General features: G+C 45.1%; 1 protein-coding gene across 1 annotated transcript in view; it reads left to right on the top strand.

The window, feature by feature from the left end:
* Window positions 1-5,300: 5,300 nt before the first annotated feature.
* mast1b (microtubule associated serine/threonine kinase 1b) overlaps window positions 5,301-12,536 on the top strand; it is a 25,633-nt gene continuing 18,397 nt past the window's right edge. The window contains exons 1-4 of the mRNA XM_076266673.1: window positions 5,301-5,422; window positions 7,679-7,767; window positions 8,947-9,022; window positions 10,005-10,074. Coding sequence (XP_076122788.1) covers window positions 5,301-5,422; window positions 7,679-7,767; window positions 8,947-9,022; window positions 10,005-10,074 — 357 coding nt within the window. The remainder of the gene's footprint in view (window positions 5,423-7,678; window positions 7,768-8,946; window positions 9,023-10,004; window positions 10,075-12,536) is intronic.

Here is a 12,536-nt window from a genome sequence, read left to right as displayed (position 1 = left end):
TGTCACGCTCTTCACACCAAATGTGTGTGAGCCTCTGTGCCAAGGGAGATGCTGCATTAATCAATGCATATACAAAAACACACATGTGCAATGCATATACGTGCACACACAGACAAAGATAGATAGATAGATAGATAGATAGATAGATAGATAGAGAAATGGAATAGGTATAGAGGGAGATTTTGTTGAAAGCCTGTGATAATGTATTCTTGAGCTATCCCTCTGTGGTGTTCAACACAATCTACCTAATGCCCTTACATTTGCCACTTAATGGCTCGTGGGCTTTTGAAGTCTCCCTCCTCCCTCTCTCTCTCCCTCCACCTCCCTCTCTCTCTCCCTCTACCTCCCTCTTTTTGTCTCTCTATCTCTCCCTCCCACCCCTGAAGAGGTCCTTGGTGGCCAGGCCGGGATTGGTGGTAATGGGTTTACGCGAAGCCCTTTGATTCCCGGCGCAATTGCCTTGACACTGACCCCATGTCAAGTCGCAGTGCAACTGAGGGTCATCATCCTCCCCCACACAGTCCCCGTCCCTCTCAACCCCGTAGACCCAGGGTCAGTGAAGGCACCTCTCTCCCTCCCTCACTCCGCAGCAGCACTAGCCTCTCTGGGCCTCTGTACCTGCAGGCCCTGGGCTGCTCCAGCCTGGTTCTCAATTAGCTCAGATCTCTCACTAGCCTAGCGCGTCTCGCGTAGCTTTAAAAAAAGAAAGGCGTGTCGCTCTCGCCCGTTTTGCTGAATCTTATCTGAAAGGGGAGAAAATCAATCTCAATGTGGTTTGTTGCCCTTGGGCAGATAACGTATTGACAACTGCATAAAAAGGCGGGTGGTGACCCTGCAGATAATTGAATAGGCACGCTGGAAGGTGACATCTCTCAAGTACACTCTGAGAGTGTGTGTGTGATAATGGTGTCAAACCAATTACAGTTACAATGCACAGCCACTGAGCGAGTGGGGCTGGGGAGGGGGGGGGTCGGGGGTGCATGTACAATACAGCTTATTTGTATTGTACATTTATATGTATGTATGTATGCATGTCAGTGGCCATATATTACAGAGTGTGTGTGTGTGTGTGTGAGAGAGAGAGTGTGTGTGTGTGTGAGTGTATCTTTGTGGTTGTGTGCGCTTAGAAGGTATAATGTTATAGGTGTGCGTGTTTGTGTGTGTGTGTGTGTGTGTGTGTGTGTGTGTGTGTGTGTGTGTGTGTGTGTACACTAGTATAGTATAGTTATAGGTGTGTGCATGTGTGTGTGTGTGTGTGTGTGTGTGTGTGTGTGTGTGTGTGTGTGTGTGTGTGTGTGTGTGTGTACTAGTGTGAGTGTGTCTGTGTAATTGTGTGTACTTAGACAGTATAATGTTATAGGTATATTTGTGTGTGTGTGTGTGTGTGTGTGTGTGTGTGTGTGTGTGTGTGTACTAGTGTGAGTGTGTCTGTGTAATTGTGTGTACTTAGACAGTATAATGTTATAGGTATATTAGTGTGTGTGTGTGTGTGTGTGTGTGTGTGTGTGTGTACTAGTGTGAGTGTGTCTGTGTAATTGTGTGTACTTAGACAGTATAATGTTATAGGTATATTTGTGTGTGTGTGCGCGTGTGTGTGTGTGTGTGTGTGTGTGTGTCTTTGTGGTTGTGGGCACTTAGACAGTATAATGTTGTAAGGTGTGTGAAGAGAGCAGGTGTGTGTTTGTGACTGTGTGGACTCAGCATGGCTGTATACACCCCAGATTATATTTCACCATTTCAAGGGACCGCATTGAGAGATAAAGAGAGAGAGGGAGAGAAATGAGGGGATTGAAAATAGTAGGTGGGGGAAGAGTGAAAGAGGAGAGGAGAGGGGAGGGGAGGAGAGGACAGTGTGACACACTCGAGGGCACTCAGCTGCAGCTCAGGAGTCAGGATGGTGGGGAGATGGGTAAGGGGGCTTCAGATGAGTCAAAAGCACTGACAAAGTTTTAATCCCGCCATTCTTCAGTCCTTTCTTCCCCTTTCACCACACTCCCCCCTCTCCGTCTCTCTCCCTCTCTCTCTCTCTCTCTCTCTCTCTCTAGCTCTGTCTTTCTTCTCTTTTTGTCTGCGCTTCATTCTTTGTCGTTGCAGCGCGGCACAGATAAACTTCATCTGACTTTGCCGCGGCTTCTGCCAAGCTCTTGTATATTTCAACTCATTTCCGTATCTCCCCCCGTGGCATGCTGCATAGCAACAAGCAGTCATGTGACCCGAGCTTTATGCATAACCCCCCTCCACCTTGTCCCCTGGACCCTGGTCTCTTTCTCTCTACCTGTCTCTGTCTCATTCACACTTTTTGTGCTCTCCGCCCATCCATCCTCTTCTGGACCAACCTGCCCGTTACTCATGCTGGTCAGTCTTCTACCACCACTTTCACTAATCCCTTGCTTTTTGCTGTCACATGCTCTTGCTCGCCTACTCTCCATTTTTCTTCCCCCCACTCTCTCGCTCTTCCTTTCTCCACCTTCAACCATCCATCGTTCTTTCCAAGTTTGCTATTTGTCTCTTCACCAATTTACTATCCACTGCACCCCCTTTCTAGTTCTTGTTTGTTGTCTCTCCTATACCCCATTTTCCTCTCGGCTTCCCTCTCTCTGTCTCATGCATGCACACATACATGCACACACACACACACACACACACACACACAGACACACACAGACACACACACACACACACACACACACTCACATACACACAAACACACACATACACACACACACACACACACACACACACACACACACACACACACACACACATATTCTAATTGTGTTGTCCAAGGTTGCACAAGGTTTATTTATGTCCTAATGAGCCATGAGTGTTATTATTATTCACCCTTTGGTGTTGTGAAGTGTAAAACTCACGCTTTGTTTTGACTTGGGAGATGGTAATCACGCTTTATCTCTGCTGGCTTCGCCATCTCCATTTCTCTCATCTCTCATCAGTGTGTGTGTGTGTGTGTATGTGTGTGTGTGTGTGTGTGTGTGTGTGTGAGAGAGAGTGTGTGTGTGTGTGCTTGTGTGTGGCCATCATGTTTATATTAGCCGTGAAAGAACTGGGGCATGTTTACTTTGCTCCCACAAGAGCAGAAAACATCGCTCCCCTCCTGTCTCTCTCCCTCTGTTTTTCTCTTTCTCTCTTTCTCTCTCTCTCTCCATTTTTTGCAGTCACTTTGCTACCCTCATCTTTTCATGCATTGTATCTCGCTGAGTGAGAAGCCCCTGGGCATTTGGGAAATGTCAGAGGGAGGCCACTCATCGTTGGCCAGGGCAGCCTTGGTGGGCCAGTGTGACTTCACCCAGATGACCTGTACAGACACACACACACACACACACACACACACATACACACACACACATACACATACACACACACACACACACACACACACACATAGGAACCCAGAAACAAAGAATTTCAGACAGCATTGATAATCAAGCGAAACAAAACCACCTATCCTGTTTCAAGAGAGGGTTTCCAGTGATAGTGAATGGATACTGAGTGTCTGCCTGGACATTTGAGTGCTCTCTGAGTCCAGCATATTGATTGGTCATGTCACTGAGACTAAGTGCTGGTTTCTGTTCTTAACTAATCTCTGTCAGGTTGGCTTGAAGCACTCAGGCTCTCTCCTCTTCCTCTTCTCCCTATCCCTCTCTTTCTCTCTTGTCTCTGTATACTTTCTATCGTTCCCTGTCTCCCTCTCTCCCTCTCTCCCTGTCTCTCATCGAGGGCTTTTGATCATTCGCTTCGCCCCTGAGTGAACCTCGTCAGTCTGTAGAAGCAATTAAGTCGGTGATGAAAGGCATCTGAAGCAGCGTTCCCGTCAAGTGGGAATCGCCGCCGCTGCTGCGGTCGGCACCGCGTCGTCCTCCGTCTCCATGTGAATCGGGCGGCTGGCGGTTATTGTGGGTTGGTTTGTGGTGAAGCGAAACCGTCTCTGACGCTTTTCCAAGACCGCCCATCGCACAGCGGCTTAATTAGACAGCCGTAATAATAATCACCCCCTGCAGGATCCAGGCAGCCCCAGACGGCCTGTTATGACACTGGTCCCATAGAGAATTGAAGGCTCCCAAAAACATGAGTCAAACACAAAAGAAATACATCCTTCTTCTATCAGTGAATTAGATGTTGGCTATGCATGCATTCAATTTGTGTCTGATAAGTCGTCATCGATTTGATTATTTTGTTGTAGAAGAAGACACAATTAGTACTAACAGCATTCTGTTATGAATATATTTTCTCATATTTTGTCTTAATTTTCTCTTTTACTTGTTCTTGGTCTAAATGCAACATTAATGCAAAACTTAACCACAGTATTTCGGTTATAACTGTAAATAATTATAATTGCAATCAACTGTATGACCTCAAAATACAGAAAGTGTGACTGAGAGCGTCATTAACTGCCTTCATTTAAAAACATATCCTAAAAATGCCCCCTTTTGTTCATTAAATGTCCTAAATGTAAGTGCTGTTTCCTGTATAGAGGCAGTAAAGAACTTTGAGAGAGCTCCAGAACACTATGCCTGTGAGGAATGAAAGTGGGGCATACAAAACACTGTCCTTCCAAAATTCTGCGCACATCTCCCTGAGATTGTATTGTTTGCTGAGTTCAGTGTTACAATCTTATGAATGTTTCATGAATCTCAGATATGATGTTCCTTTGAAATTCTCCCTTGACAACATAAAATGTCTTTTTCACTTTAGAAAGAATTGAGTTATCGTCGCTTTGGTGTGTCTTTGTGGACTGCCAGTGCCGTTGTTTATTCATAGAAGTTGCACTTCCCCCTCTCTTCCAGTTCCTCTCCACTTCTCTCTCACTTCTCCCCTCTCGCTTTCTCTCCACTTCGTGCTTTATTTGCGTTCCTGTCGTTATTTCCTGTCTCTCTCTTGCCCTTCTCCTTCTGTCATCGCTCTCTAGTGTATTATTCTGACTCAGACTCTCCTTAAGAATTCTCATCATCTCGCTCTCTTTCTCTCTGTTCACTCTCTCCCTGTCTCTCTTTCTCTGTCTCTGTTCCCTCTCTTCAGTCCCTGGTAAGACATGTATGTTCCTGTACATAAGAGGCTTCGCTTTTCGTGTGCCTGTGAAGTGAGTGTGTGTGAAGTGAGTGCGTGTTGAGTGTGTGTGTGTGTGTGTGTGTGTGTTTGTGTGTGTGTGTGTAGAGAGTGTGAGTGCACCTGTCTGGAAGTGTTCTTCAGGAGAGGGTGCCTAATGGGATCACAGAGTGTTTGAAAGCACTTCTCCCAGTCGAGAAAGAGGCTCAGGCTCTCCCATTGGCCGGCGGTTGAAGCACATGGCAGAATGGGAACAAAAACAGGCAGCCCCATTGGTGGAGCCACTGAGCCCGCCCTCTCTGGCTCTGCTTAGCGACAGAGATGGAGGTGGTGTGAGACTGACTCAGTGGCTGCTCCACCAGTAGGAGAAACAGCACGGCCTCTCCGGAGCCCTCCCCTTCTTTCTTTCCTTCCTCTCTTTTTCTCTCTCCCTCGTTCATGTTTTCCTTTGACTCCCTCCGCTCTCCATGTACCAGCTTATTGGACCATATGTAATTTCTGTTTTGGGACTATGTCCCCTGTGTACAGTACACCTTCCCTTGTTCTTTGTCTCTGTGTGTCTCTCCATCCCTTTGTCTCTCTCTCTCTCTCTCTTCTTCTTCTTCTTCTTCTTCTTCTTCTTCTTTCTCTCTTGTATTCGTATTCTCTTTGCAAAAGCATTTGATGTTTCTTGTTGTTAATTACTGAGTCCTGGTTACTTGGAGGGGATTCATACATGGACCTGATCACGGCAGTGAAAAATGATACAGAGGATCCACACTGACACAAAACGAGTTGCACCATAACACTTTTCAGTGTTACTGGACGAGGACATCCCCACTGATGGGATGTAGTGTAGGGGTCGCGAGGTAATGAACGGGAGAGAGAAAGAGAGAGAGAGACAAGGAGAGAAGGAGAGAGAGAGATGGGATGACCATGATGAGAGAGGGAGAGAGAGAGAGAGAGAGAGAGAGAGAGAGATGGGATGACCATGATGAGGACTGACCGCGTAACTATGCATCATTGACTCATGTCACCGTCCCATGCTTTTCCCATTAGTCTAAATTACATTCTAATCTCTCACACATCCCCATTCATAAATGAGTTTATTTAACCGTTAACCGCATATCTGTTGGTTTGGGGAATGTAAACATGTTAAACATATTTACAGTATGTCTATGTTGGTGTCATTGTTTGGTGTCAGTGTGTGCCTTTGTATATAACATTTTTTAGTTTCTTCATGTCCTCAAGTGTTTAGTGCATTACTGGCATTTGTGTCTTTATATTTTGGTGTGTATACTGTATGTGTGTGTGAGTTTGTGTTTGTGTTGTGGTGTGTATATGCAAGATTTTCACATATATGTGTGTTTGTGTTTTGGTGTGTACATATAAGTTTGTGTGTGTGTGTGTGTGTGTGTGTGTGTGTGTGTGTCTGTGTGTATATTTGTGTGTGGGGTTCCATAAAGGACATATGTGGATCTTGGATCCATATGAGTGAGTAGGAAAGGGAAGTTTTAATGGTATTTCTACTCATACACATTCACTCTTAAGAGCTGTACATTGTGTTTACTGCAGCTAAGCACTGGTGCATAGCCACAGCCATCCAGCTTGGTCTCCTGCTGGGAGGGCACAGAGGAGGATGGGGAGTGAGACACTGCGCTCCTCTTACGGCACTCTGTACTGGTTCATAATAATCTCACTCTCTCTCTTCTTGCCTCTCTCTCTCTCTCTCTCTCTCTCTCTCTCTCTCTCTCTCTGTCTCTCTCTCTCTCTCTGTCTCTGTCTCTGTCCTCCTATGCATCCCTCTTATCTGGCGTGAGGGGAGAGAGGAGGCTTCTGGGGATTGATGGCTGAGGAAATTGAATTTTCTTTATCACCACAATCCTGAGGCATGCAGCTCAGCTGAGCGGATCCTGGACACTCACGTGTATTATACACACAACACACAACACACAACACACACACACACACACACACACACACACACACACACACACACACACACACACACACACACACACACACACACTCACTCACTCACACACACTCAAAAAGACACAAAAACACTCTTAAACACACATACTATACACATACAAGCACACCTGCACACACACACATGTACACACACTTAGACAGACAGATTTATCATGTAACAGTTAGTGACAAACAATCATTACTCTCCACTTTCTTAGTTTGTGCAACTAGTGGGGAACCTCCTCAGCTGACTTGCTTACTGTAAGCTTTAGAACTGCTGGACTTGCACAAGTGCCTGTGGACATGGGCGTGAAGCCAGACCATATGGATTACAAAATTGAGTGTGTGTGTGTGTGTGTGTGGGTGTGTGAGTGGATGTGTGTGTGTGCATGTGTTTGCAGTATGGTCGTCTGATATTCCTGCTCATCATCATATATCACAAAGCATTGGTATGATGTCAGAGAGTGTGCATTTCCTGAATTTATAGAAGTGTTTGGTTAAATGGTTATTGGAGTCTGTAGGATGTTTTTTATGCCATGTACTGATGGTGATCTCCTCTCTCTCTCCCTTTCTGCGTGTTTGTGCATCTCTCTCTCTCTCTCTCTCTCTCTCTCTCTCTCTTTCTCTGTGTGTGTGTGTGTGTGTGTGTGTGTACTCTCTCCAGCTGCCGCAGTAGTAACAGGAAGAGTCTAATCCTCACGACCACCTCCCCCACACTGCCACGCCCTCACTCTCCCCTGCCCGGCCACCTGGGTGAGTACAGAACAGGGCCTCTCACAGGCTCCCTGCTGGCCTGCACGAAGACGTGGCCTCTTCCCCTTGGAAGTACACTTTATAGTATCCAATATTGTGTAGTGTTATAGTGTCCGATTATGATTAATACCGTTCAAAATAGTTCAAAATTTTAACTATGAAGAGTATGCATTTGCCAGTGAAGATTAATCGTCACCCTAGTAGACACTAGAATCTTAACTCTACCAAATAGATACCCTTGTCCTTGTCCCTAAGACCATTTCCTCGGAGATATAAAACTCTCAAAAGGAAGAGTGGACTTGTAACTGGTGTAAATAAGTTTGCATAGCATGACCAGCAATGCAAGTACCATAGTGTGTACAATACACTGTTTTGTGCCTTACACTGATATAATAGAGCATGCAAACAGTAAATAACAGCACATGAACACATATATTTTCACCCCTATTTCTCATGAGTTGAATTAAAAGACTTCTATGCTTACAAAATGTGTATTTGTTTGCAAATTTGGTAAATGCTTTATTACTGAGCACATCACATTCAGTTCATGGGCAACAGCTCTAGTGGATACTCTTGCAGTCAGCATGCAAGTGGCACTCTCCCTCAAAATGTCAATGTGGAGATCAATGGCATTGTGTTTTGTGATAAAACAGCACATTTCAGTGGCCTATTATTGTGATCTGGGCAAATCTGTGCAATAATCATGCTAATCAGCATCTTTTGATATGTCACGTATGTCGTAAAGATAGACTATCTTGGCGGGAGTGTCTCTCACTCACTAACACAGATTTTTAACAAATCTGTGAACAAAAATTAAGAGAAATAAGTATTTTATGTGTATGAAAGAAATTGTACATATTTTACTTCAATTCATGAAAAACAGGAGCAAAAAAAAAAGTGTTTAAATGTGTGTTCAGTACATACAGAACCCTACTCTGAAGGAGTTCCATGAGTTGTGGAGACATTAGAAACACTGGGGCTGGTTTCTATTTTCATGTTTCCAGGAAAGTGACCTTCCTCTCGGCCTTCCTTCTGGGTTATGTCTGCATGCGCCGACCCTTGCTGACTCAGGCACAAGACATGCACAGTCTGCTGTTTGTCAGCATGCAGCACCTCTGTGAGCGGCCTCGGACTGCGTCGTTAATACATCACAATTGTTTATTACTGTTGTGTCCACAGGAAGCAGCCCCCTGGACAGCCCGCGCAACTTCTCCCCCGGCACCCCCGCCCACTTCTCTTTCGCCTCGTCCAGACGGTAAGGACCTCCAGTTCTCACTGCAGTGATTACATCGTTATTATGCTAGAAGAGGACCCGGTTGAAAACAGTAGGCATGTAAAACTCTCTTAGCTGGAGAGTTGGTCAGTCAATAAAGGGTGTCTTTTTCTACCTTAAGAATGCATGAGTGCATGTATGTTGCTGATAATGTTGGCCTAAAAAAATCTATGTCAATGCACATATTTGTATTTGCATTTCCAGCTGCTGAATAATATGTACTGTACTTATTGCACACGTGTAATTGAATGCACTATGTAGGCGTGTTGATGTGAGTGCATTTTGCCTGGCTTCAACCTCAGCCCCGCTTCGGTCAGTCAGTCTGCCATTAGCTTGGGGGGGTTGGGGGGGTGAGCTTCGTCATTACTTCTCATTGGCCTACTTTCACCAGCTCCATCTGGAGATCTGAGCTCAGCTCTGCCAGTCCTGATCCAGCCCTCCCTTACCCCCCCCCCACACACACACACACACACACACAGCTGATGGTAACCACAGCTTGCCTGTTCAGCTCAGCTTATCTGGAGAGTAGAGGAAAAGTGACTCAGAGCGCACCACACTGCAGAGAGGGTCTGTTAACTCACAGGGGTCCTCTCCTCTCCCAGTGTAGCCATGTCCACACATCGGTCACAGCGTGTGAACAAGTGTGCCTGAGAAAGAGCAATGGAGGCATTTGGACACACCAGGAATGAGTGGGGAAACGAGGGGGGAAGGGGGGGTATTGCTGCTTTCATCATAATTAGTCATGCTGTCGGGTCTTTGTCAGGTAGAATTTGTGGAGCCAGTGGTGATCAATACATACATAATGTAGCAGGGCAGGGTTCACTGGTTTCACTACTTTCAGGAATACTATCAGTGATAGAACTCATCTTTTTTTTTTTTTCTCTCCTCCCTTCTCTTCTTTCACGCTTTATCTCTTTCTCTCTCTCTCTCTCTTTCTCTCTCTCTCTCTCTCTCCTCTGAATAGGGATGGACGCCGGTGGTCCCTGGCTTCTCTCCCTTCCTCTGGATACGGAACCAACACCCCCAGCTCTACGGTACTTGTTAGCCACTTTATGCAAATGCCCTGTGGAGCAGCCCTGGGCTGATGCTGGATGTGCTTCCGTAATGGTGCACTGATGTGTATGACAGGTTCCCATGGACTCGCACCGCATGCAAATGTGTTGCTGTATGAGAGGCGAATCAGAGTTGATTATTAATGGTCTGTGGAAGCCTATGACTGTAGCTCTGCCTCTTAAGGTGGAAACCACGCTTTAGACCAAAGGACAGGAAATATTTCTGAATGTTGAATAATAGTTCCTTTTTATTTTAGGAGTGGACACAGACATACGCAGGGTGCGATTTGTAGGGGGGATGGTGAGGATTTCCCCCCCTCTGGTTTTCCTATCCCTACCTCTGCTAAATTATTTTTAACGTCGGGGGGGACAACGTTTATCCCCCTCTGCCCCTCATATTGATTAATGCTACTTCATATAAGTAAAGCAACGTGAGAACAGTCTAGTAGGCTAGCCTACATAATAATCTGACATCAGAAACGCACCGTCACCGTCAGTACTGATGCTGCTGACACAGTGGCTGCGTGATAACTTAATTTGGCCTTGATCGTGCAGGACATTTCAGAATGTCGAGTGTGTAATCCATCATAAATGGCTAGGTTCAATAGAAAAGTTAGCTGGACAAATGAAAGAAAACGAGAAGGATTCAGTGAAGCATAATAATGTTTTAGAACCTTCAAAATTAGAAAACTGATGCAACTGAGATGGAGGACAACTGCACGTAGAGTAGAACGTAGGCCTATTGTCCGAAGGAACTTACATTAAATGAGGAGATATTTGCTGAATGTCACAAAAAGTGTTACAGAAATTGCTTGGCATCGCTTATTCAATGGCTCTCTACCGAAACACCTGTAGTTTGCGGAGGACGAACGAGAAAGCACTCGTTTGATAAATCAGCCAGTAGTAGGCCTAGACAAATAACTTTTAGAAATAATCTGTACTGCAAAAACGAATGTTGGTGGGTATTTAAACTATCTAGCGGGTATTTTAACAGCTGCAAGCTGAAGCTTCATGGTCTTTATGTTCTGGTTCGTAAATTATTTTCATAAAACTTCAAGTTGCCCTATAACTTTACTCTCCAAACTCTTCACTGCACTGTAGGCAATTAACTGCCAGTATGATAGGCTGTTTATTTTCTGTAGGCTACAATAAACACATTTATTTTTTCAACTTTTGCAATATTACGCACTTGGCTACTGAACGCAAATCAGCAGGAGAGAGAATGCACGTAGCCTACGCAGCGTGTAGCGCAATGTGTAGGCTATTTGGTTACCAACTAACACTGTTAGCCAATTCACTAACTTAAGACTTCAGTGCCATCATATACAACGTTTTTTTACACAACAAATACAGAAAGGATGGAGGCAGCAAAAGTAGAGAAGTCATTTCAGATGGGGCAAGAACAAGGTGAATTTGTATGCTTGTCAAAACGTAGTCCTACCCTGAATTAGAGCAGCTGATCATCATACCAAGCACACTCGCTGTTTAAAGTCATACACCACGGTAAACTGAAACTAAAATGTTACAAAGGTGGCAAAAAATAATATAGGGTATTATTAGCCATGACATTACTAGGCTATGAATCGTTCGTTCATTTTTTTTTTTTGGGGGGGTGTGTGTGGGGGGGGGGGGGGGGGGTTACAAACTTATTCAAAATCACCCCCCCCCCCTCTGGTTTTTACACAAATCGCACCCTGGACATACGAATATTTGATCACATACTTACTAAGAATACCAATACCAAGAATCTTTCTCTGAATAACACACACACACACACACACACACACACACACACACACACACACACACACACACACACACACACACACACACAAACACACTCACACACTCACACACACACACATACACACACACACACACACACACACACACACACACACACACACACACTCTGCACTCTTTCCTGGAGGCTCTCTTGACACTCTTTACATCTCCCCTCATCACATTACATAAGCCCATCACAGGGACAGGGGGACATGAGCTCACCCTCTCTGAATGGACCGGGTGGAAGAGGGCAGTGGAAGATGGGGGCAAGCACCAGTGGAGGGAAAGGAGGGATAGAGAAATAGAGATGAGGAAAGAGAGAAAAAATAGACAGAGAGATGGATAGAGAGAAATCAAGATGGGAAAGAGAGGAAAAATAGACAGAGAGATGGAGAGAGAGAGAGAAATCAAGATGGGGAAAGAGAAGAAAGATAGAGAGAGAGGGAGGAAGAGGTGGAGAGAGAGAAAATGTGTGTGAGAGTGAGGAAGAAGGAAAGACAAAGACAGATCAACATTCAGCACTTCAGAAAAAGAAGAAAAAGTACCTGATGAGTCACCTTTAATCTGTCTTGCCTTTGTCACTGTCTCTGATGGCTGTGCTTGTGTAGATTACTCCCTGCATGCGTGTGTGTGTGTGTGTGTCTGTGTGCAGCTATGTG

The sequence above is a fragment of the Alosa pseudoharengus genome, unplaced genomic scaffold (genome assembly GCF_046254945.1).
Source record: "Alosa pseudoharengus isolate Yale_2024_CS ecotype anadromous, Long Island Sound unplaced genomic scaffold, YU_APseudo_1.1 YU_APseudo_1.1_scf_4, whole genome shotgun sequence".
Taxonomy (NCBI): domain Eukaryota; kingdom Metazoa; phylum Chordata; class Actinopteri; order Clupeiformes; family Clupeidae; genus Alosa; species Alosa pseudoharengus.
This window is presented reverse-complemented; position numbering and strand designations above follow the sequence as displayed.